The sequence below is a fragment of the Ochotona princeps genome, chromosome 14, assembly GCF_030435755.1.
Source record: "Ochotona princeps isolate mOchPri1 chromosome 14, mOchPri1.hap1, whole genome shotgun sequence".
Classification (NCBI taxonomy): Eukaryota; Metazoa; Chordata; class Mammalia; order Lagomorpha; family Ochotonidae; genus Ochotona; species Ochotona princeps.
Genome location: NC_080845.1, coordinates 47797976 through 47823882, shown reverse-complemented (window position 1 = coordinate 47823882; position 25907 = coordinate 47797976). Strand labels below are relative to the sequence as shown.

Below are 25907 nucleotides of genomic sequence, written 5' to 3'. Positions count from 1 at the left end.
CCAGCATCCTACTTGGGTGTCTATTAACGCCCTAACTGCTCTACTTCTAGCCCAGCTTCCTGCTAAGCTGCTTGAGAAAGCAGCAGAAGCTAGTCCAAGTACCTCAACCCCTGCACCCACATGAGGGACATGGAAAAAGTTCCTGACTCCTGCTGCTCTCTCTAACTCTATATTTCAAGCAAAGAAAAATAAATAAACTTTAACAATAGCACCATAAGGAAATAGTACCCAGCAATAAAAAAGAATGGACTGCTGATGCTTGCAAACACATGCATACATTTCAAATAAATTGTTAAGAGGCTTGACTATAAAAAAAAACACCAACAACATGTTTTATGACAACATTTATATAAAACTCTAGTAAGATAAACTAATTTTATGGTAACAGAAAGTAGACAGAAGTCAACTGAGAGTCATCTAGGAGCAGAGAAAGGAACGAATTTAAAAGCAGACTGATGGACAAAGCATCATGGTGATTACATTGAGTGCTCTCTCAGTGTCTACGTGTGTGTGTAAATTCACCTACATTTACACTATCTGTATAAAATAACTATGTAATCATGCCTCAATAAGGCAAAGAAAAACCCGCCTCTTTGAACAAGTGATCTACCAGTGGATCTCCAGATGTTCTTATTGTCATATTTTCATATCACAAAAAAGAATCAGAAATAATCAGAGTGATGAGAACAAGTTTTGAAAATATTAGCAATTATCAGTCAACTGACTTTGCAGCTTTGAAAAAGCTATCTGGTTTGGTTCCACATTCATGATGAAGAAAATTCTGGAAATATTATAGTACATTCCCTATGGATGAGTAAACAAAAACACAAAAACAACACCTCTGCCCTTCATAAGCCTAGGAGAGGAAAACTTAATCCATTTTAGTATTATTCTGAATCACTAATTTTAAGAACATTGCAATTCTCGGCTTTCTAAAAATGTATCATGAGGTCATGCTATACATGAGGAGAGGCTCGAGAATTTCCCACACATGGTCACATCTGGTGTGTAGTCTACCTACAGGGCAGGAGAGGGACTCTGTAATTACTTCTGCAGATGCACCTGCTTTTTCTGGCATAGACTGAGTTCTGAGGATGGATGCACTGCCAGAACTGATTATTTACTCTAACATTGGTCTAAGCCTCCTCTTCCGAAGACTTGAACACTGCCTTTCTAGTCTCTGATTTACAAAAAAACCATACTCTAACCTCAAGGAGAACAGGATTAACTGTAACAGCCATATCAAGAGGGACAAAACGATGCATTAACTGCAAATATTGTGCAGTAGAGAGTCGAGGGAATTCTTTACCCAGGAAGCAATACGAAAGTACAAACATTCTAGAGAGGGGAGCAATGAGCAAAGACACCAAAGAGAGGCACTGCTAAGACTAAGAATTGTGGTACACATGTTTGCAGTGGTAAAAAGCATAAAGGTAGTTATGACATGCCATGCTAACAAGTCAAGTTTAGCTCAGAATAAGGACTGTGGCATCAAATAAAGACAGAAATAAAATAATCAGATGTGCATAATAGAGAACCCACCACATACTTGTAACGCATATATCAGAACCTGTTTCCCAATGCTGATAAAATGTTCTGGGGTGGGTGCTGTGGCAAAGTAGATTAAGCCTCTGTCTGTGGCACTGGCATCCCATTTGAGCACCAGTCTGAGTCCACGTTGCTCTACTTCTGACCCAGATCCCTGATAATGTACCTGGGAAAGCAGTAGAGGATCCTTTAACTCTTGGGGCCCTTCTCCCACTACTGACTCTTAGCTTCAGACTGGTCCAGCTCTAGGCTTTGCAGCCATCGGGGAAGTGAATCAGTGGATGATCTCTCCCTCTCTCTCTCTCTCTCTCCGTCTCTCTCTATATCTCTCCCTTCCCCTTCCCTCTCCCTCTCCCTATAACTCTGTCTCCTCCCTCTGCAATTCTTTCCAATAAATATAAATAAATCTTATTAAAAGCTAATAGCCACAAAGATACTAACAGGATGTAGGCAAGTGTATTAAATGGAGAGGGTATAAATAATTTCTAAAGTAGTAATTGAGGGGGAGGCCCAGTTTAGTAGCCTAGTGGCTAAAGTCCTTGCCTTCCACGCATCAGGATCATGTCAGAACTGGTTCATATTATGGCTACTCTACTTCCCACCCAGCTCCCAGCTTGTGGTCTGGGAAGGCAATCAAAGATGGCCCCAAACCTTGGGACCCTGCACCCGCATGGGAGATGCGGAGGAAGCTCCTGGCTCCTAGCTTCAGAATAGCTCAGTTCCGGCCATTGCATCCACTTGGGGAGTGAACTAGTGAATGGAAGACCTTCTGTTCTGTCTCTCCTTCTTTCTGTAATATAAACTTTAAACAAAAATAAATAAATCTTCAGAAAAAAAGTAGTAATTGATAACAGTGGGGACTGGCATTGTGGTGCAATGAATTCAAGTTTCAGTTGCTCCTCTTAGATCCAGCACCTGGGAAAGCCACACAATATGCAATGTTCCAATATGCAATGTTGCAACCATTACAATATGCAATATACAACAGAGTATACCACTGTATCCAATGTGCAACAGAGTATACTGTTAGCTAAAGTCTTACAATCCATCACATGACTGCTTCATGTTATTTCCAAGTTCACGTGATGATAAAGATGAGAAAATTAAACCTGAAAAATAATCAGGCACTGTTCAAGTCTTTCTCATGAATGCTGCAGGGACATGACTTCGACCAAGTGGCAGAACATAGGATAGAATATAGGCTGAATAACTCTAGGAGGTTCAAGAACTAAAGATATTACAGCAAAAACGGAAGTTTGCCCCATGTTCTAGAATATGTAAGTAAACAAAAGGAACCAGACCCACGAGCAACAGTAGCATATACTACCCAAATCTGAAAAGTCAATGGCATAAATTAGTACACTAAAATACTTGCTCACATTATGTTGACATCTTGATATTCTTTTACAGTCACAAAAAACAGAAAAATGAAAATTTAGTAGATTTGCTTAATGTCTTTAAACTGGCTTTCTTAAGACCATAAGGTAGGAAAAGATTAAAGCATGGTGTCTAGGTGCACATCTCATCATATTTTTGCTGTTTCAAACATATTGCTATGAAATGAAGCCCTCTTTCTAAGGACGATGCACTCTCTAATGTGGTAATGAGAGATAACTTGGTGTCTTCATACAAGTTGGCAATTCAAGAAAGCTTAATTTCTCTGAAGTTCATGGATTTTTTTTAAAGATTTATTTATTTACTACAAAGTCGGATATACAGAGAGGAAGATCTTCCGTCCGATGATTCACTCCCCAAGTGAGCCGCAACGGCTGGAGCTGCGCCGATCCGAAACCAGGAACCTGGAACCTCTTCCAGGTCTCCCACGCAGGTGCAGAGTCCCAAAGCATTGGGCTATCCTCAACTGCTTTCCCAGGCCACAAGCAGGGAGCTGGATGGGAAGTGGAGCTGCCGGGATTAGAACTGGCGCCCATATGGGATCCCGGTGCTTTCAAGGCGAGGACTTTAGCTGCTAGGCCATGCCGCCGGGCCCAAGTTCATGGATTTTTAACTAGCCTGGAGAAAGTCCATTCCACTGCAGTCCAGAAAAAAACATGCTAGCTTCCCATTGCCAAAAAGCAAAGTGTTTTGTATTATTAAATTGCACCTATATGCCATAAAAGCAAACCTTTTAAATAAGGCAAAGCAAAGGATTTGCAGAGAGTAAACTTCAGGTGTGGGTACTCATTGTAAAAGGAACATAAGATACCTGCACGAAACACTGCCCACCGCAACAGGCTCAGTCATAGCCTCAGCCACTGGCAGTATGACCATGGCCTCTTTTTTTTAAATATTTATTTGACAATCTTGACATAATTAGAGTAAAAAGGCTCAAGCACTACAGGAAGATGGGCAAGACAATTAGTTCCATATTGTTTCCCTAATATCTGATGTTAAAAGGGGATTTTAAGGGACAAGCCCCACCAAGTCTCCCACCCACCCCAGGTCCCAGATGTGGGGCATGCTCCGAGGGTCTTGCTCAAGTGGTTTTGATAGTTCAACAGTTCTGAATTGTTGCCACTCTCACCACTCCAAGCATGATGAGAATCCACTGATTGACATAGTCCATCATAGAGTCTCCGTTTGCCCAGTATTTTCATTGCCAACATATAGCTGAGGTGGTTGATTGACTTGCTCTGTCTTCTGTCTTTTGATGGTTAGGGTTCTGAGTCCAGAAGCTCGATTGAGGGGATCCCCAAACAAACTTTGTCTGAGGTGTTCCCAGACCAGATTCTTGTATGTACTAGCAAGCACAGGGTCCGGCTCAGTTCATCGCCCCGATCAGCTGGTGGTTGCAGTTGCTGGGTCAGTTCTGTTTCCATCCCTGTCTTCCACTGGAAACTATGGGTGTTTGCAGTCTAGCCTGGTTCTGCCCAGCACATACTCGGCCCTCACATAAACCAGTGGGAGCTGCAGCCTAGTTGGAGCGACCCACAATAACCCCCACCAGGCCTGCCCCCTACCCTGGTTTGCCAGTATGTGTAGCAGACTAGTCCAGTCTGTCCCACGTCCCCTTTTGCTCTCATACATGTCAATGGATATTAAAACCTTGTTCCATCTAACCAGCTCAACTATTCAGCCCTCACGGATGTTGTTGGGTGTCTCTCTGTCTAGCCACCCCAGCCCCTGTCCTAGTTTTTGTGCCCTCCCATGGGGGGGATGGTAACCTAAGAGGGAGGAGCCCATTATTTCCCTCCCAGGCCACTCCCAGATTATGCACTCTCCAGGTGGGTCTGTGGTTTAATTTGACAGAATTAGCCCCCAGAGCCAACTTCTGCCAGCTGATGCTGTGGCTAAGCCCCAACAACCTTCACCCACTCTAATTGTAGATTGTACCAGTAGGAATAATCATCCCAGCCTGGTTTTTCCCTGATCTGGTCCGCATGAGGCGCACAGGTGTTGTAGCCCTGCCTAGTCTGGTCTACCTCCATTCCAGCTCACGCTCTCCAGTGGGAGTAGCTGTCCAGCAAGGGAACCACCCCTTATTCCCCTGCCAGTTCTGTCCATGGCCTCTCTTAACACAGGAATTCGGACCTTCCCCATGGAGAACTTAGACATTCAACAGAGACAGAAGCATGTGTTGTAGCCCCATCTTTTAAAATTTAACAGATTACAACCTATTTTTGTGAAATCATCTTGGAAGTTCTCTGAAACTAGATGTAACATAAATTAATTGAGTGCCTACATCAATATATTAACATTCCATTCAGACTGTACATTACCTATGACATCATTTCACATACTGTAAGAATCTCAAATACAGTAATAAACTATTAAGACAAGTTTGAGTAACTCTCACCATGAACTACTTTTTTCCTTCCCAACACTGTGAAAGCAGAGTATTTACTGTTCAAATCACACTATGACTATGTACCTAGTGGATCCTGGATTTAAGGAAAAGCAGCACCCTTGGCACTCTTGAAAATATGTAGGATGGGAAAAAGATGAGAGTCACTGAGCATCTAGTAACTCCAAAAACAAAGCAGAAGAAGCCATTTTCTTCATCAGTGATCCAGGTTCACAACCTCAGAAAATAGCGGACACTACTCCCTGAGCTCCTTCCGAGGAGGGATGATTCACTCAAGCTTCCTTTTCATCCTCTCCTCCTCATCCTCCACTCAGTGTGATTTTTCTCAAGAGCTACAACCATGACATTGTCCCTGAGAGCTCACCTGTGGCCCCCAAACTGTCCTGGTTTTGTTGAACAGTGCTATCAATAAACTTTGCTGTTTCTCTTTGTAGCAGAAATGGCTCTAATCATAGACTGAGCAAAATATTTACTTGCTTTATCAAGAGGCAATGTACCATAATAAACTGAGCTCCATAGTGAGTACAGGGAAGTAGAACAATGGAAAAATTGCTAATCATATATTAGAATTACCAATGAGTTAAGTTTTTCACTCATGAAAACAAAAATAGACTTTGACCTGCAGTTGCCAATAACATACTGAGACAATGGGCAAAGACAGATAAGTTTCTTCCCACATATCTTTAAATACAGTAAAATGTTTGACATGGTGACTGCATTTACATCTGCTGTTTCCTTGAGTGATTTTTCTCAGAATGTGTCAAGCAGAAAGAACTGAATTACTACAGCATATTCACTATGGGGGAAAAATCGAATTACTGGGAGAGAGAAATGTACCAAGCAGCAAACCTCATGGAGACAGAGATGTCCAGTCCTGCCTGGGCAATCTGAGACAATGCACGAACTAATTTGCCTATAAAGACTAAACAAGAGTTTGTGGGGAGGATAAAATAATCTTGGCAGAGCAAAGAGCACATGGCATGCAAGAGAAGAACCAAAGGAACCCACTTCCTGATGTTGAGCAGCAGACAAACCAATGGCACAGACAACAGGCTTATAAACAGTGAAACAGAAGCAAGTCAGATTGGTGTCTCAGAAAGTATATTCATATAGGATCAGAGAAAAGAAAGACGGGGGAGATAAGAAGGAATTGTAAGGGTCGGGCACGGTAGCCTAGTGCCTAAAGTCCTCGCTTTGCAGGATCCCATATCGGCGCTGGCTGTAATCCTGGTGGCCATGCTTCCCACCCAGCTCCCTGCTTGTGGCCTGGGAAAGCAGCTGAGGACGCCAAAGCTTTGGAACCCTGTACCCACGTGGGAAACCTGGAAGAGACTCCAGCCTCCTGGCTTCGTATTGGCACAGCTCTGGCTATTGTGGCTGCTTGAGGGCGAATCATTGGATGGAAGATTTTCCTGTCTGTCTCTTCTCTCTATATATCTGACTTTGCAATAAAAAAAAAAAAAATCTTAAAAAAAAAAAAAAAAGAGGGAATCCAAGAATCTGGTACACTCTCAGGTTAAAAAAAAAAAAAGTGCTTCAAGCCCAAAGGGGGTAATGAAAGCTGAGAGGCACGGAGAGGGATTCCAGGGACCTTTCAAAGTAAAATTTGAATAAATATGTGGAGACTAAATGAGAAAGAATGATGCACTTGCGACTGTTACTCAAGGACTCTATTATTATAATAATATAGTAGAAAATAGGGTTGAGGAGAATGGGAGGGAGGAGAGTGGGAGGGAGGGTGGAATCCCTATACTTACAAAATTCTATCATTAGAAATAATAATAATAAAAAGAAAAAATAAATACTTTTTCAAACAAAATCTCAGCTTCTCACATCATTTCATAAAAAACCAGAGCTGAAATACTTGATTTCTGAATGTAAAGTCGAGTATATTTTTAAATGGAAACAGAAAAATTGACTTCATAAACTAGTAACACCATGGAAAGACAAGTGGAAAAAAAGTGTATACAATGTTAACATACAGTTCTAGCAGATAAAGCCTTGCCAGGGAAGAAGCACTCTAAAACTACACTTGTATTCTTTCTTATCCAATATTAAAAACTAAGTAATAAAATGTTATTCTGCCTTTCTTTTGATGCCCAAATGCTTACAACAAAGTTTACAATCTGAAACCAATTCTATTTCATGATGAGGTTTCAAACATTGGATTCTTTCATCTCTTTATAAAATCTCAGTCTATGCTTATGTATCTTATCTTGCCCTCAGACTTTGCTAGGTCAATTTAAGTGTTCAGAGAAGTGTAAAAGTTCAACACATTTCTATTTAGTTCCACATTTAATGATACTTCCTGCACAAATACTTCTTTGAATCAAGCCAGCTGGAAGAGTAGGATGAAAAAAAAAAAGCCTTGCTTTTATCAAGCACCCGTTCATTTCCAGGGTTACTCTCCTACCACCTCCTCATAACTGATGTGGAGATAACTGATTGCACTAAGTTTTTGTAGTTGGTTGACTTGTTCAGTGTTCCCTATGGTCCATATGAGCACTGCAGAAGACAGAGTATTAATTTGGGGAAAATTTTAATTCCAAATTCACTTTTCTACTGCACCACATTTGCTAAAGAGGTCAAAAATAGGGTTTCACAATTATGAACTCCAATGACCCTTGAGCTGTAAGACCTAAATACTATATATTATATGCTAATATCTATAACATTTGTGTGTGTGTGTGTATGTTTACAGACAGAAAAGATCGGGTGTTTGGAAAGGCTCTGATGTAATTCATGTTTTAAAAAAATTTTCTATAGCCTAGAAGCATGCACATAATTAATGCTCAATTCATATCTGTTGGCTGCAAAATCTACCTCTAAACTAAGCCATTTCTGTCCTTAATGTGGAATGATGCTTATTCCCAACTTCACAAGGGCAAATGGCTGTCTTTATTCCTAGCAGTGAGCTGACTCAACCCATATTCCTACAATCTGGCATATTTAATTCTGAATCCAGCAGCCAGTGGGCAGTTAATATTATTTATTGCCTGAAAGGATACATGATTGGGGAAATAAGTGGAAAAAACTCCTTCTCTCAGGACTCACAGTCTCTTTTTTCCAATTAAATATTACAAATAATCAGGCTAGTCCCACTGAAGAGGCTGGGCAACATGCCAACTGTTATCCAGATCAACCTTTGAGGAGCAGATTTCATACAAGTATTCAGAAGGTAGCCTATAAAAAGGTAGCAGAGGGCTATGCACTCTCAGGCTTTTCAACAGTAATTTGTGAACAAAACATTTCCCTCATTCTTTCTTCCTTTACTTTGAATGTTATTCTAAATTTGAAAATTCAGAGCAACACTGAATGTGATGTTTCCACAAATAAGAGACTAAAGAAAAAATGTTTATGAAACTAATGCTATTTACCAAAAAAAAAAAAAAAATTAACTTTAGGACAGACTTGTACAGACCTCCCTCTCAAATTCCTTCAAAGCTTTATCTATGATTGCAGATCCTAACCAACTGTCAAGCGATCCTTTTAGTGTCTTTCTATTTATATTTTTTATGGATAGAAAGCAGGTTTACAACCTATGGCATATTGCCTAATGCCAAAATTTAAATGATTTCTAAGAATCATTAAATTGTGCACTTCCTCCCATTAAACATATCTTCATATTGATGTATACAACAAATGAGGAGAAAGGGGTGGATATAGACTTATTAACTAGGAAGAGTGGGGTATGATATTTTTTATCAGAATCAGTGCTCCCTTTTAATTTTGAAGACCTGATTTTAAGATAAAACATGCTTTTACGAGGTTCCTGAGAGCTTTCATGTTTAAGTGCCCTCAGAGTCAAACAGCAAAAAGAAGTCATAGCATTTTACTAACAGAGGATAATAACATTATCCAAAATTGGAACATAAAAGGTGAAAGGTCAAGCAAACAAGGGTCCTCATGATCTCAATAGATGAACATGAATTACACAGATGCTGAACGAGTTTCCAAGTATTGATTTGGTTGACTTTTTAAAAATTTCATGATAATTCTCAATGAAGATTGGCCTTAATTTCAGTATCCATAAAATTAGGTTGGAGAATTATCAAACTCAAAATGTTTGTGATTAAAAAATTTCTTAAATGCAAGGAAAGTATATTAATATACTCATAAGAAATTAATCAATAGTCTTTGTTTAATTCATTAAAATACATATTTCTTTTCAACTCTATTCCAAAGAAGAAATAGGTTGCTTAATCTATAGACACTGAATATATGGTGCTGATCATTCTAAGGTATTTTTACAGGATACATGCATAAGACAACACAAAAATGCAAGAGAAGCACTCTATAAAATAGGAAGAAAAGAGGGAGGGAAGGAGGGAAGAAGAAAGGAAGGAAGGAGAAATACAAAGAAAGGTAATTAAGTTCATGCCATTCTAGATCAGTTAAGTTTTCGTAAATGTTAGAAGAAACGCTTCGAAATTTGTATTTCAAAATTTGCAAAGACCACTTTTGATTTACCAGCTAAGAAAAGGCTTCCCACAAAACTGCACTTTTCTGAACTACAAAATCAAGCAGCAGTTTGGGATTGACTTAGAAACTAAAAACCCAACTTCTACATTGTCTTTTCTTTGGATATCACCCATGCTAGCATTAGGCAAGTGATAGAGATTAGAATGTCCAAAAGATTGTAGTCCAATGAATATAGAAACTCAGAACAATAAAACAAATCAAAGCTAATTTCAAAACACTGTGACCCGACCTAGTTGATCAAGTATTTCCTAAAAGTAGTAATGGGGTTTTAGGTTATTGGAAATCATATTAGACCTAAATGCCTAAATTGATATTTTATTCCTGTTTGTTCCATGGTAGCTATTTTCTTTTGTTGAAAAGACTCTTAGTATTTTACTGCTTAGAAGAGATCAGTTTGGTAGTTAAGAAGAAGTAACTGAATATCTAACTTCTACAAAAGAATAGCCTAGGACCTGGCCAAGAGCCTAGTGGCTGCATCCTCCCCCTTGCATCTGCCGGTTCTTACCCCGGCTGCTCCACTTTCCACCCAGCTCCCTACTTGTGGCCTGGGAAAGCAGTGGAGAATGGCCAAAGCCTCTGGGACCCTACACCCACATGGGAGACCCAGAAGAAGCTCCTAGCTTTGGATCAGGCCTGCTCTGGCTATTGTTGCCACTTGGGCAGTGAACCAGTAGATGGAAGATCTTTCTTTCTGTATTTCCCCTTCTCTGTATATTTGCCCTTTCCAACAAAATAAATAAATGAATAAATCTTTGAAAAAAAATCCTAGCATCGCAGGGTGGTTTTTTTTTAAAAGATTTCTTTATTTATATTGCAAAGAAAAATGTATACAGAGAAGGAGAGACAGAGAAGATCTTCCATCCTATGACTCATTCCCCAAGCAGCCACAATGGCCGGAGTTGTGCCAATCCGAAGCCAGGAGCCTGGAGTCTCTTCCAGGTCTCCCACGTGAGTGCAGGATCCCAAAGCTTTGGGCCATCCTTGACTACTTTCTCAGGCCACAAGCAGGGAGCTGGGTAGGAAGTATGGCCGACAGGATAAGAACTGGCGCCCATATGGGATCCTGGCACACGCAAAGCAAGGACTTTAGCCGCTGAGCTACTGTGCCAGGCCTGGTGCTTTGTTTTGTTTTTACTTTTATGAAATAAAATAAAATATTGAAATAGCCTGGTGGTCCATGACCAAAACAACAACACCATCTCCTTGGATTCTATGTCAGAGCACCTTAGCTCTGAGAAAATCATGATACCCATTTCCAGCAGGTAACAAAGAAAATACTCAACAACAAATGGGAGGGTACTTCAAAAGGTTCATGAATAATAGAATTAACAATACATTCATTTAGGGGCAGGTGTTGCAGGGCGGTGCGTTGAGGAACCAGTTGGGATGCCCACACAACTTGTTGTATTGCTTGTGTGATCCTGGTTGTTCTGCCTCCCATGCTGCTCCACGCGGTAGTGCCTGGGAAGCAGCAAATGAAGGCACACATATTTGTGCACCTGCCGCTCACCTGGAGCCTGGAATGGTCTTTCTGACTCCTCCTTTCTGGTGACCCAGTCCTTGCTTTTATGTTCACTTGGGGAGAGGAAGCAAACAGAAGATTCTCTTATTCTCTCTCTGGCTCTCCCTCTCTCTTCCTACACTGAATTTCAAATAATTTTTTTTAAGAAAAAGAAAAGTTAAGTTTATTTTAGCATAGAAACTTTGAAATCTATGCACAATAGGAGATCTTAAAAGTTTTTGAAAGATAACTATTCTGAAGAAGCTATGCATGAATTTTCAAATTTTTTGCACAAAAATAAACTTTTCTTCATTCCATTTTTAAAGAAATTAAGGACCCTCAGGTTTAATAAAACACCATAAAGATTATTTCATGCTTATCAAAATGGCAGACAAAAAATATCTAGGAAACACCTAATATTCTTTCCATAAAAGCTGCATTTGTCTTGTTGCTTGTGTTCATACACTAATTCCAACTGAGAAGCACAAGTTGAAAATGAACCGCCTATCTGTAGACATGCACTCTTCAGTTTGAAGAGCATTAAGGCCAAACTTCAGAGGTCCTTTTGAACCAGCAAGAACATGGTTCCCATATCAGAAATGTCTGATGTTGACAAAACATCAGGATAAAAAGGGGTGTTCAGTTTGCAGGTAGCCACGTGCATCAGTACTTGCAAGATAATTTGGTGGGAGTCTGCCTCTACAGTGGAGAACTGAATTAAAAAAGAAAAAACTGTACCTCCAAAATGGCTTCAATTTTTGTGGCTGAGACACAAACACAGAAGCAACCACAGCAATGTCCAAAGGTTACACACCCCAGGTAGAAAAATATCAGTGATGAGAAATTTTAGGTAATCAAGGTGGGTCAAAAAAATAGTTTCATTTTGGTATTAACAATACAAGTGCAAAGTAATTTGTTTCATTGTTTGCAGCAGTGGATTGAATTTTCATCCAAGTAGGTTACATTTTCTCAAGATATTGAATATCATCCTTGCAGATTTCACATTTTAGCCAAGGCCAGAAGAGAGAGAAAAGATCGATTATACTACAAAACGCCAAAGATGCCTGTACTGAGGAGTATTAACAGTGAGTGTAATTTTAACTAACAAAAACTTAATAAGTTTTTAATTTTTTACACTTCAAATGAGAAAACAACCTACATTCTTGGTGACTTGATTTATTTCAAGAGATTACATGGCCAATTCTTCAATCAAAAAATTCTTTACTAAGGTCCATGGTAAGTTTATAACACAATTTGCTAGTAGACTTTAAAGTTAAGTGCATAATGTAATGACATATAAAGCATGTTAAAATTATGGAATACATTTTAATAAAAACAAAAATATACTGTATTTTTTGGACTATGGGGTGTTTTATTACATTCTAGCTCTGAAAGACCGATTTTTAATATACTATACACACATACACACACATACGATTTTCAAGCAGTCCAAAAAGGTAACATCCCAGTTTCAATTCACAAATCTCAAAACGTTGTATTTCCAAGGGAAATTCAAAAGAGAAAAAATTAGAAGTGTTCTACCATGACTGTTTCAGTCTGCTACACTATGAACAAACAGAAGAAAATGAAGAGGCTCCAGTGAATCTTTCTGCTCCAGCAAAAGAAAAATGTAACAAGCTTGTAAAAAAAAAAAAAACATTGAAAAATCAAACTCTTACATCTATAACCATTACAAAGATTTATTTAGTTCAAGTGGAGAATGTTTTGGGGTATGTATAATCTCTTCAGTATATGTTCAGAAATGCATTTCAAACAATAGCTGCTTTATTAATTTCAAATCAAACTGCCATTCAACCACAAAAACAAATCCTTTGTTTAGTCTGACTTATGATACTTATCAACTCTTTTCCTGCTAAAGGCTCTTTCCTTCTAGTTTTTATAAATGAGTATGAAGGCTTTTAGAAAATATCTGGCTTCAATTCTCTGGGCTAAAATACAACACAGAAATATTTTTCAACTAAAAAGAATACTTGCAAAGTTAAGAAATACTACAGACTAATGGAATTTTTTCCATTTTCAGAAAATTTCTGACAAATAGTCCTGTAATCCAAATAGATTGTATTGAGGGAAAGACAACTGAAGTAATTCTAATGTCATATCAGTACAAAAAAACAAAATAAGTTTAATTGTGAATTACACATGAAATCATTCATTCTTCTAATGTATTACTCTCAGCTTATAGCATTATTCAATGATTTGTGAAAACAATCATCAGCTTGTTATACATTTTTTAAATCTGTAAATAGAACTTTTTTCTTTGATAATTTTGTGTGAAATATAGTAAGCTAACATGTACCTGGAAAAGATTTTTTTCTACGGTGAGGATAAAGAAAAAACATAGGCATGACTCAGAAATAAAAACATATTTTGTTCCAGGTTTATATTTTTACTTGTATGGAGTAGCTTTGCCGAATTCATGCTAAAATGATAATTACAAAAAAATTTTGCACAGATGTCAAAATTCCCTGTACCAAAATAAATGTATCTTGGGATTTCATTTTCCCCCGAATTTCTGAAGAATCCTTGTACATCTCTGGTTGTATCATTCTGATATCACTTTTAGGAAAGTTAGTCTAATAACTTTGCTTGTAATTTTAAGGTTCTTCTGATAATTCCTTTTTTTTTCTTTCTTCTTCAGTTATCTTGACCTCATTTTTACCTAGGCATTATTACAAAAAGGGTGAAATAAACAAGGAGCTAAGGCTGAGTCTATCAAAGAAAATGTTGATTAACTGCTTTCTGTAAGCTTTTTAAAATATAATCAATGGACAAACAGATGTGATTATTTGGGGTAGAACAGAATATGTGTGAATGCTTTGGAGTTTTTGTTGTCTGCGTTTTGTTTTTTCAGTTTACTCTTATTCTTTCACGATAGTCATAATTACACATTAAAATTCTTACAATAGCTAAAATATAATATAGTATTTGCTCCTGAGAACAAAACGTTGTTCTCCAATCAAAATTAAAATGCTGGATATTCAAACTTTGGAGCAAAAAAGCTATGAAGACAGCCGAGTTATTAAAGTCCCTTTTAAGATCTGGAACAGCTTCTGAAAATAAAGAGAGTATTTGGCACACCTTATAGTAAAGAAAAAGTGCAATTTCCATTATTTCCTGATTCTGGGCCTCCAATAAAAACCCTACAGAATACGAACTCTTGCAAAAATCCTTTGGTGAAAACATAACCAACAACAGACCCCACGATGAAGTAATGAAGGTGGATAAACTATAATTAAGAATATGACTTTTTTTTTCTCTTTTCCTTCAAAGTTTAAAGGAAAGGTCAAAAGTACTTTAGCTTTTATAGCATTAAGGCATGTTAGCACCCAAAAGAAACACAGATAAAATACATGCGTCAATTTTTAAAGAAACACTGACAAAATTGAAAACATTGATGAATAGGTAAATACTGATGACGCCAATAGAGAACTATTTGCCACTGCAAAGGGCCTAAATACAATCACATCTTGTCCCAATCATACCTGCCTGCCAGAACAAAATAGGCAGCTGACCAATTATGGGCTGTTTATCTATACAGTGGTGCCTTTGTTCTCCAACAATGTCAGATTGCAAACGTCCTGGAGCACATATTTACCTGGAGGATTCTTGGCAGGATCATTGTGGCTGGGACTTCCTGATTGTCCAGAATCTGTAAAGAAATCACAGAAAGCGTTTTCTTTCTAATTTGCTTGAAAGAATTTCACAATCCTCTAAAGGACTTAAAAAATGTTAAAGATACAACAATGAGGTTCAGTGTTTCCATTTACTTTGCTGAGCCTTTCAATGGTAATATTTTATTCGTCAACCTAGATGGATGCCTAAACATATTTCCACGCTGGCGGGGGGGGGGGGGAGGAAACAACTATTGCTCTATTACATTTCATGGAAACAGCAAAGACATTTCTGAAGCAAAAGGTCTGGCTGTAAACCCTGTAAAGATGGTTTGAATGTTAGGCAAATATCAAGGCCTATCAGTACCAATAGAAAATAATGCACATACATTCCGTCCAAAAATGCAATCTGAGTATAATTAAACATGCTTTTAAAAACCCCAAAATACAATTTTATTCAGTGAGCAAAATACACACGAAAGAAAGCCCACTCTTCTAGGATTCAACATGCATGTACACATACCCACTCCAATAATCCCCCAACCTCCTGGATCCTGGCCCAGATCTGACTACATCCCATAATAGCAATCGATTTGCAAGCACCAAGAAAAGCATAAATTACTAGGTTGAAACTAACATGGCTTTGTGGAGAGCAAATTGTTGGATCAATTTAATTTTCATCTGTGATAGATGGACATTCTTCAGATAAGAAACAAGAAATGCATATAGTATATGTGAATTTCCTATACCACTATTCCTCACGGATGCTACAGACACAAATGGGGGAAGACAGATGAGCACAACTGTTAGCCAACACGCGTCTCCTGACTAAGCCGACACTGTTGTCTTTTACTTGTGCCTCTTTCCTCCATTTCTGCTCTGCATTTATTTGTGTCATTTGCCCTGTATTATTATGTATTTGCTTAAGGTTACTTTGTAATCTTCTTTTAATGGTTCTAGCATTTAAGTTTTGTCTCCCCTGCTAAATTGCACGCTCCTAAGCAAAGGCAGAGTCTGTCTTCTTTTGTGTATTCCTCGGTGCACCACTCATGGCTGCAAATGCACTAGACATGCAGTCAATGCCAGAGAAATGGATGGTTCAGATGCAGCAGGCTTTCCTTACTTGTTAGAAAAGGCAAGTTTTGGACTTAAGAGTATATTTCAACAAAATGTGTTAGGTGGAGCGCAAGTTTCAGCTCTGTCATGGATTTCCATGGACTTGTCCCAAATCTGACCATGATACTTCAGCCATGCAAAGGACTAAATCTCAGTTAAGTATAAAAGCTACATGTTGGTTTTCTCATAAGTTTTATTCTGTTTCTTCCAGGCAAGTGACTAACATACTACAATTGTTGCTTCTACTGTTACATGCAAGAAAATCTTGCCAGTTTCTTTCTGCATATAACTTGGTTATTGATTTCTGCCCTTTGCCTCATATGTGCTAGCTTAGCTTTAACACTGAGATTAGAATTTTACCTTTGCCACCCATTTTCTTGTCTTTTTGTTCTTCAACAGATTTCATGAAACCTTAAACATATTTAATGGCTTCCACATTATTATTTAGCTTCTCCCTGACCTCTCAAAATGAAAGTAAAGAAATTTGAAACCTTTTCTTCTAGTCTAGGTTCCACCCAGGATCCCCTGCAAGTCAAGGAGAGCTGGGCACATTCTGGAAACTCTCTCATTCTCATATTCTCTCCTCTCCTTCTTTCTCTCTCTCGCTCTCTCTTAGCTCCCATGAATTTACTTTTTTTCCAAAATTGGGCCAAGACTCAGTAACTTATAACTTAATTAACAATAATTCTCCTTCTAGATTCCTATAGAAGGTGGTACAACACCAGCTACACTCAAAGCCCAGTGTACAATAGTTACACAAAAACGACAAACTGCATTATTCTATTACATCTTGAACTATTTCTGATGTGAGCGCTCTGATAAATGTCTCCCACAATTGATACCACATTTCAGTTTGACTTCTTAAGAGACGCTGTCAGATGAGGAGCTCTGCTTGCCCGCCCCCCACATACACCAACCAGACCCTCCTTTCAGTTGTTTCACTTTAAAACTGTCTTACATTTATGAAGGTTTAGACATGTGTCCTAAAAGTAGCCAGGGCCACCTTTATGATGATTCTCTGTGAGACTATCATAAAGATCTCACCAGGAAAACAACAGCTTCATTTCGGGGGTCAGATACCCCATCCATACCCCTTGGCATACTTAGCTATACCCCTTCAAAATGACACTGCAATACTCTTTCCCATGATGACACCCTAAACTTTGGGTTCAAAAGAATAAAGGATGAATTCCCTTCTATTCATTAAAAAATGTATCTGGGTAAAAGAATACCATTCCCTGTCACAACATCTAACTGATGTCTTAACTCTGTTCTTTTCTACTGCAAATTCCTTTCCCATATCTAACAATTGATGACCAATTTCTTCAACTGAAAAGATATATTCACACACACACACACACACACACACACACACACACACACACACACAAACAGGCATTTAACATAAAGTTAAAGGAGACCCGAAATTAGAATCACACATTTGCTTTTCATAATAATTTCACTATCTAAAATGATCTGGTGTTTCCTGGCACTCAGTGACCAGCTTACATTCATACTCTAAAGCTTGTGCCCTCTCATGAAAATAGCATGCACTGCTTTCCCAAAACTCTCTGAAGGCCAGCAACAGAACTTTGCAGGCTGTAAATTCTAACACTATAATCTGCTTTTAACTCCTATGTCAACTTATATTGGTCACTTAATTCTAACTGCAGGAAAAGGAAGTAACCAAGGGGTAGCAATTGGCAGAGAAACCAAAAAATGAACTGTTATTGTGGTTGACTTCAGAGAAGGAATTATTCAGACCACATCTAAACCCTTCCAATTCACCACCTAGGTCAAATTACTATATACTCAAAGGTTTTATTGAACCACTTCCATTACCAGGCTCCAGGGTTCCCACTCCCTATCCTGACTATGTATTTAATACATTACAGTGAATCTCGGCTCTGTCTTTCACTAGTGGTGACACCTCATGCAAAGTGACCTCATCCTTCAGGCCATGGTGTCTTGATGTACTTCATAGCCTCACTGTATGGATTATACTATACCATGTCTGAAAGTTCTGGGTCAGACAAACCCACATTATTCAGTGGTATGAAGCAGAGTTATATCCAAAAATGACTAATATTTTAATGGACTAACACTCAAAAAGAAAGGCAGAAAAGGCACATGATAAACTCTGTTCATCGCAGTGCAAACATCTCAACCTTGCCATGCATCTACTGAACTGGTGGACTGCTGTGTGCCCACCTGAGAATTCCTGTGCAAGTGGTGTAGGGAGGAAGGCACAGCAGCTGCTTCTAGGTTCTCAGCAGCTGCCATGTTCAGAAGACAGCAGAGACTAGCCAGCAGTGTCATTTACATTCCAAGAGGCCAATGTCTCTGATAAATTTTTACACCCAAGCAAACTTATCGTAATTACCTTTCACATGGACTTTTTGAAGTGCACTCATACATGGATTCTTCTAGGACAAAAGGATAATTTAAGGAAGCTTTTTTTAAATGTCTTTTAACTCCATCAATCACCTTTCCCCCAATACAAATAGTCTCCAGGTGTTAAAAAAAAGTTCACATCCTTGCATGAATTTTGCCAACTTCTCTTCAATCTTTTTGTCCACTTGTTTTACAAAAGCAGTGAATCTTCCATGGCTCTTCCAGTACCTAACTTTTATGGACGGAAAGTCCAAACTTCTCAACTGACTGTTTTATGAAAGGTCCTGAAATACCTAAGTGACCCAAATAGTGTGTCCAAAGTATCACGGCAACTGGTAGGATGTATGTTCTCCATATGGGCCACCCGTCAGGACTCACTGCTTCTCAGGTGGTGTGATGCAGTGTAAAGGTTACACAAAGCCAGGTGATCTTTCAGTAGATCAAATGTTTTTGGGAACTCTGCCTTTCCCTAACTTTCTTCCTGACCACCATTTACCAGTGCTTTCAAAGTATTTTTCAGAATTTAAAAACATTTAGTTACTCTAAGTCAGATGTAATTATTATTGCCATAAAATTCTATACACTAACATATACATTAAAAAGAGGCTGAGTCAAATTTGGTTTACAGTCACTCTGTTAAACAAAAGAAATTTCAATGTTTTATGGGTAGTTGGGTAGAAGTCCATGAAAATGTTTCTTAAATATATGTCTGTTAATAAATAATGACTTGTTAAATGTTTATTTCTGAGCACTAACTTTCTGGAGTGATAAATAACTCTTGGAGTTGAGTAGATGACCAAAGTTGTGAAAGTTTGTTTGAAGGACCTTTATGTAAGTGCCATAAATGCAAGAGCCTTGTGGCCCTAATTTGGATAAGTCAAATGAACAGATAATAATTAATGTGAAGTTTACAAAGACCAAAGACTAAGCATGTACGCTTACATAAAAATATACATTAAAGTTGGATAACCTTTAGCACTCCAGAAACAAGAGATACACAATCCTTAGGACTGAACCTCTACTTAATGCAAAATTCAATCCCACTTGCCCATTTCCTGAAGGAAGATTTGGCAATGGAAAGGTGGTAGAAAACAGGAAGTATTTTGAGTCCAAAATCAACTTTGCTTTTTCCTACAAAGGGAAGAGTCGTTAGGTGGGAGACCAGGAAGCAGGTTCACCAGGAGGCCACACCATTTGTAATGACCTTTCTTTCTACTCCTAGTGAACCATCTTTCTTTCTGCTCCTAACCAATACCAATTCTAGGAACTCATTTTCTTCTGACACCACGGCTTGACTATCAAGAGAAAAACCAGATTCGAGAGGTCTAATTTTAATTTCTGGTCATCTTGGTACAGAACAAGAACTGAAGAAGTAAATTGTCAGGCCTCTTGTTAACTCTGAAAATCTATGATTCTATAACAATATAGCCTTTATATCAAGGGATATCAGCAGAGTAAATGAAACCCACACTGCAACCTGTTAACCTACAGATAGCCTTTTGCTGGAACTAAAATTAGTCATCGTGTGATAAAAGGTCCCTTTGTCATATTCATTTGCCTTAAGCAGGTGAAGAAATAGCCTATTGTCAAGGAAAGAATACCACAAGGTTATTTTTTAAGGACTCAGAAGAGTCTCCTCCTTTCTTTCTGAAATATTGCTAGCTACAAGCATTCTAAAATCTTATGTTTTTACAAATTAAAACAATGGTAGCTAGAATCACTTCACAAAGAGAAAAGTCAAGATGTTAGACACAGAAACCAGAACAAAAGGATAAAAATTCATACATTTGATTTAAGGAAAACAAAAAGGTAAGACAGGAATGTCTACAGTTTTAAAAAGAAAACTGTTCTTGGAAAAAAAACTCCCCTCACTCTCTTCCCCTTCCTCTGCTCAAAGTGCTGCTATTCTGCTGTCTGCCATGAGTGATGTCCCGAGCTTTATAGTGAGTTAGCTTTACATAATCACAATTCTTATTACATCAATTTACCATTTCTTTTCTCTACCAGTTATAAGAACATACAAGGGCTACCTTCCTAAAATTGGGTGACACGAAAGTATGATTTACAGTCTGCCCTTTTTTTCTCTATAACAGGCTTACTAAAATAACACATAGAACATGGGAAAATTAAGTGCTTTTTGTGTCTGTCATAAGCATGGAAATAAGTGGGGAAATACCCCCTGTGAGTGTGCTGTCTTTCTATCCTCATCTTCCTGTCTCCCTTTCTGTTTTCTTCACTATTTCTGTCTCTGTCTCAACAGTTGGAGTTGGAGTTTAAGTTCACTTAGTTGGAGTTTAGTTCATGGCAAAACATGGTTGACAAGAACTACATGGGAAATGTTAACTCCATTACTTTGTTGATCGTGTCGTTGGTCTATTTTTGCTGAATCTGTACTCCTCCTAAACTAAATTCTAAACAAAAAGAGAAGTTAGACCTCTCTGAATATTTGTAGCAGAATCAAAATAGAATTTGAGAACCATGATATCCTACAAACTTTCAATTACGTCCTTTAATCTAGGTTATTTCCCCTCTGAAGGCCAATACCTCCAACTATACCTTTCTATTTTGAGCACTGGAAGTCTATATGTTAGAATTTGCAAAACTCATGGATTTAAAAGGGGCTGCTATGTTGAGACTAAAATAATTCAATTAACCACAGAAAGATACAAAGTAATACAGTGGGTATGTAATGGATCCTATTTACTAATTCTCCAGATTCTACTCATTCTATCATTGTACTTTCTTTTATCAAATCATGTTGTTCCTTAACAGGGAGATCAGACTAGGTTCAAACCTTATATCCCATGGGTCAAAATAAGGATTTGTTTGGATTCTACACTGACATTCGTCCACAGGGGAGCACCTGAAAAACAGACAAGTGAAACTGAAGGGGAGAAAGAGCAAATCGTGTGGGAGAGCCAATCGAAACTGAGACGATTACTGCCCAGAACACACACCCAGGCACAAAAAGTGCTAACTATCCCAGCACCCCTGAGCAGAGCTGCAGCACCTCATTCCGAGCACCCAAAGCCCCCAACAACGAAAGCTGGGATCATCAGCTCTCACCTTTCTGCTCTGAGATTAAGTTCAATGACTCAACTGACACAAGGACTGAGTGAACCAAAGGTCACCAGCAGGTTCACCTCTACCTATGGCTTTCCAAGCCTTTAACCCCTACAAAGCAAAGACACCATATACACTGGTCATTGTCAAGACTGCTAACTTTCTACAGAATGTTTTCAATTAAGTAAATGAAATGTGGTAATTAAGTCAAGATTGCATAATATGTTTTTGATTTGTAATCTCATTTAAATTAATTAACTGACTCAATACTTGTTTAGTTTTTAAACTGGCCTAGTTAGGGAAAGAGTCCCTGGGAGCAAATCCAGTTTTCTATCTTTAAAAACAAGGCAAAGCAATCTGGCATACTTAAAAAAAAGACGCTAAATGCACCAGGATAACATAAATACAGAGGCAAGGGTGTTAATGCAGGGGAGGGAGGAGTTTCATGAAATGATTTTGACTAAAAAATTAAAAAGTTGATGTACTAGAGAAAAATAAACTAAAATGTTATTCTTTCAAAACATTTCTTCCCCAATTTTATGAAGATTATATGTTTGTTAGAAGCAAAACAATTCCAGCTATATTTTAACTTTCTTAAGAGAGTTGTAGGGTTTGCCATCTTTTGGCAACACTGCTCATATCTCATAACATTAGTTGAATATGGCACTGTGTATTTGAAGAATCAATTTTCCAGTGCTGCTCACCATGTAAAAATAATGAAATTCTCTCCAAAACCTGGATAGATCCAGTAGGAAAACATGAGATGAATGCTCTGTTTTTTCTATCTGGGAGACATTTTGCATTTCAACTACATTATGAAATATACACCTTCCCACCCCAACTTGGAAATCAAAAACCTGCATTTTACAACAAAGCATGCAATGCAAGGAGAATGTTGGTGAAGCACAAAGTTGGAAATGAAAGCCAGAAATTCATCAGACTCAAGAGCACAGTCATGGAAGCAAACTGAAAAACCAGTGCCACGTTTCAACATCAACCTATTCAACTAATAGGCTTATGATACTGTTACTTTTAAATTTGCTTTTAAAAGGAAAGCATGAGAAAAATCAATGTTTTTCTGCTTCCAAAGTCATAAGCAGTATCTGGGATGCCACCAGGTACAATGACTTCCCTATCTGCTTTATTTTGTGCTAGAGTCTTCAGGCATTATTCTAAATCCTACAAAAAACAAAACAAAACAAAACAAAACAAAAAAACAAAACAAAAAAAACCACACTCCTGACCTTGCAACAGCCCTTCTGTACTATTCAGCTTCACGTTTTTCTGCCAACCTAGAATAAAAATATATAGCTAAGATAAACCTGGACAAAAGACTTTGATATTTTCCAGGTAATTTTTTCTTCTTGCAGAGCAGAACCTCTTCTGGGCTCCCTTTAGCAACTGGTGGAAGCCAGGAGTCACGAGTTTCATCCAAGTCTCCCAAGTGGGTACAGGAAAAACACTTGATCAACACCTCCTGCTTTTCGAGGAGCTAGGTGGGAAGTGGAGCAGCCAGTGCCCTTACAGGATGCTGGCAATGCAGGCAGCAGCCAAACTCACTACACCAAAGTGCTAGGCCTGACAATTTTTTTTAATGTACTTTAAATTACTTTCTTCTCCCCTAACATTTGTAAAAGTTCCCCATATAGTAAGCTCTCCCTGCATTCAACTCCTCACAGTCATTTGCAAATACTTGACAACCACAAATTATCAAAGAATTGGGTTAGTGTCAACTCTCCCATTGGTTTTTTTTTTTTTTTTTTTTTTTTTTTTTTTATTGGAAAGCCGGATATACAGAGAGGAGAGACAGAGAGGAAGATCTTCCATCCGATGTTTCACTCCCAAGTGAGCCACAACGGGCCGGTACGCGCCAATCTGATGCTGGGAACCAGTAACCTCTTCCGGGTCTCCCAAGTGGGTGCAGGGTCCCAAGGCTTTGGGCCGTCCTCTCTTGCTTTCCCAGGCCAAAAGCAGGGAGCTGGATGGGAAGTGGAGCTGCCGGGATTAGAACCAGCGCCCATACGGGATCCCGGGGCTTTCAAGGCGAGGACTTTAGCTGCTAGGCCACACCGCTGGGCCCTCCCATTGGTTTTTAAAATCCATGGAGTCAAGATATGTATTACTCTTATTCATTGCCAGCATAATTCCTGGCACACAGGACATATTCAATCAACATGTGTTTAACGGGCAAACAGTGTTTTTGCAATGATGGCTATTAACATTTAAATATTTCTCATCTTCAAATTAAAAAAATACATGGTGAATAATACCAACCATAGACTTGAATTGCTTGTTTTTTTAGTCAATACATATTTTAACTCCTAATTGTGTACAACATCTTAACAAATAAAATTTGTCAACTGAGTCAGCATCCAAAAATATATTCTAATTGTTTCAATGTTCATTTCAGGCATGTGTCCCTACCAAGAAAAGTTTTTACTTGAATACAAATCTCTCCATTAACTAAAAAATAAACTTTGACAAATCATTAAAATGTTATGAAGTCATTATATGAGCTTTAAAGACAACTAATTGGATGGTTTTTTTAATGTCCCTTAATAGTTGTGTGTGATTAACAACCAGTCCTTGCATTATTTGTAAGTCATGGCCCTCATCACTGATGACATGTATATATGTATGTATGCATATATATGTATATGTGCATATGTATATATATATATGTACATATATATACATATACACAGACACGCATCAATTTGACTCAAAAGTGCAAGACAATTAAATGAATAATACAGAAAGGCAACAAAGAACACAGTTCCTTCCAATGTAAAGCAGATTTGTATCTGAACACACATTACTGCTTCTGCATATAAAACAATTCTATCATAATACTGGAGGAAAAAAATCAGAGATGTCATTGGATGAAGCAGGAAGCTAGCTGATGTGGTGGATAATGGTATTAAGTGTCCTAGAAGTTCCTTGATAAGTGGTTTGAAGACCTTCTGTCCCCATGTTTTCAGGGCAAAAGCTAATTTACCAGGAATAAAGCCATTTGAATAATACATCACTGAACTAAAATATTTGAAAAGGAATAAAATGAGGAAACAAACAAGATAGTAACTTCCTCTTAAAATTAAAATTGTGCTTGAGAGGAAAGGAATTTAATTGTATTGGCAAAATAAAAACAAAATAGCTGATTTCCTTTTTTTCTTTAGGGTAGCCAAGGTTATTGTAATATAAGAAACAACATGTTTATAAAAACTTTGAGTTTACAATCCGACACAAATATGAGGATTCATTATAGCTACAGGAGACAATATTCTTGCAAATGGATCATTTTAAGAAATAGGATTAAAGGTAAGTAATTCCAACCATAAGTGATCATGAACCTCTGACAGAAATTCACCTTGAACTTTACCATCCATGACCACAATCAACTGGGGAATGAGAAAACCAAAAAGGATGAGATGCATGCCCACTTGTGCCATTTCAAGAAGATAAACAAGAGTGTAATGGGGCCAAGTTGGGTTCCATGTACTCAAGGTTCCGCCCCTTTCGTCATGTTATTCATTGTAATTTTAATAGAGACCCAAATTGACTCCTTGTGATTCAAAATTTCTCTAAGCTAAATCTAAAAAGTATGAAAAAGAACAAGTTTCTGCCTAATGTCCCATCCATGTCTTAACCCTGAATGGTCTCAAACCTATGTAATCTTACACACCAAATGCCTTCCAGATGTGACACAACTTTAACACAGATCAACTTCAAGCTTTTTACTACAGACTCATCTCTCATGCCTATAAAGATTATTTTCATTGCATATAACATCACATATGGCTAATGTTCAATTTTCAAAATGGATTATTATGCTGTCATTTCAAAACTGACACCGCCTTCCAATCATAAAACAAACTAAGCTGTATATCCAACCTTGACCAAAATTGCAGAGAACCAAGAAACCATATCATTATGTCTGAGTGCAGGCAATACTTGATTACAAAGACAGCTGACATTTTCCTTGTCCACTCCTAGCACCTCCAAAAGGTCAGGAGGGTGAGAGAGAGATCACTCATAATTCTTTGCCAAATTTAATTGCTATACAAATAACATAAGCCTCTCACCTGTTGGCTTGTGTTTTTAAGATGAACTCTATTTAGAGAAGATCAAGTTCTTTTTAACATTGGAAACATGCTAAGATTTAAAAATTAACCAACAAGATCACTCATCAAGAATTTTCAAAAGCACCTAACACTAACATTATGAAAAGCCGTACACTAAACTTCAGGTGGGATAAAAAAAATTATGCCAGTAAGAAAAAGTTGTGTGATATGGCTTTGGATAGTATCATGCAAACCTAATCCCTCACCAAATTAATGCCTTGAATCTGACCTACATTCCATTCCTC

General features: G+C 38.0%; 1 protein-coding gene across 9 annotated transcripts in view; it reads right to left on the bottom strand.

Annotated features, from left to right (window-relative positions):
* NFIB (nuclear factor I B) overlaps positions 1-25907 on the bottom strand; it is a 231201-nt gene that overhangs the window by 81319 nt on the left and 123975 nt on the right. For all 9 annotated transcript variants that reach the window (XM_012925804.2, XM_004581094.4, XM_058672282.1 and 6 more), the window contains exon 3: positions 14953-15006. In XM_012925804.2, coding sequence (XP_012781258.1) covers positions 14953-15006 — 54 coding nt within the window. The remainder of the gene's footprint in view (positions 1-14952; positions 15007-25907) is intronic.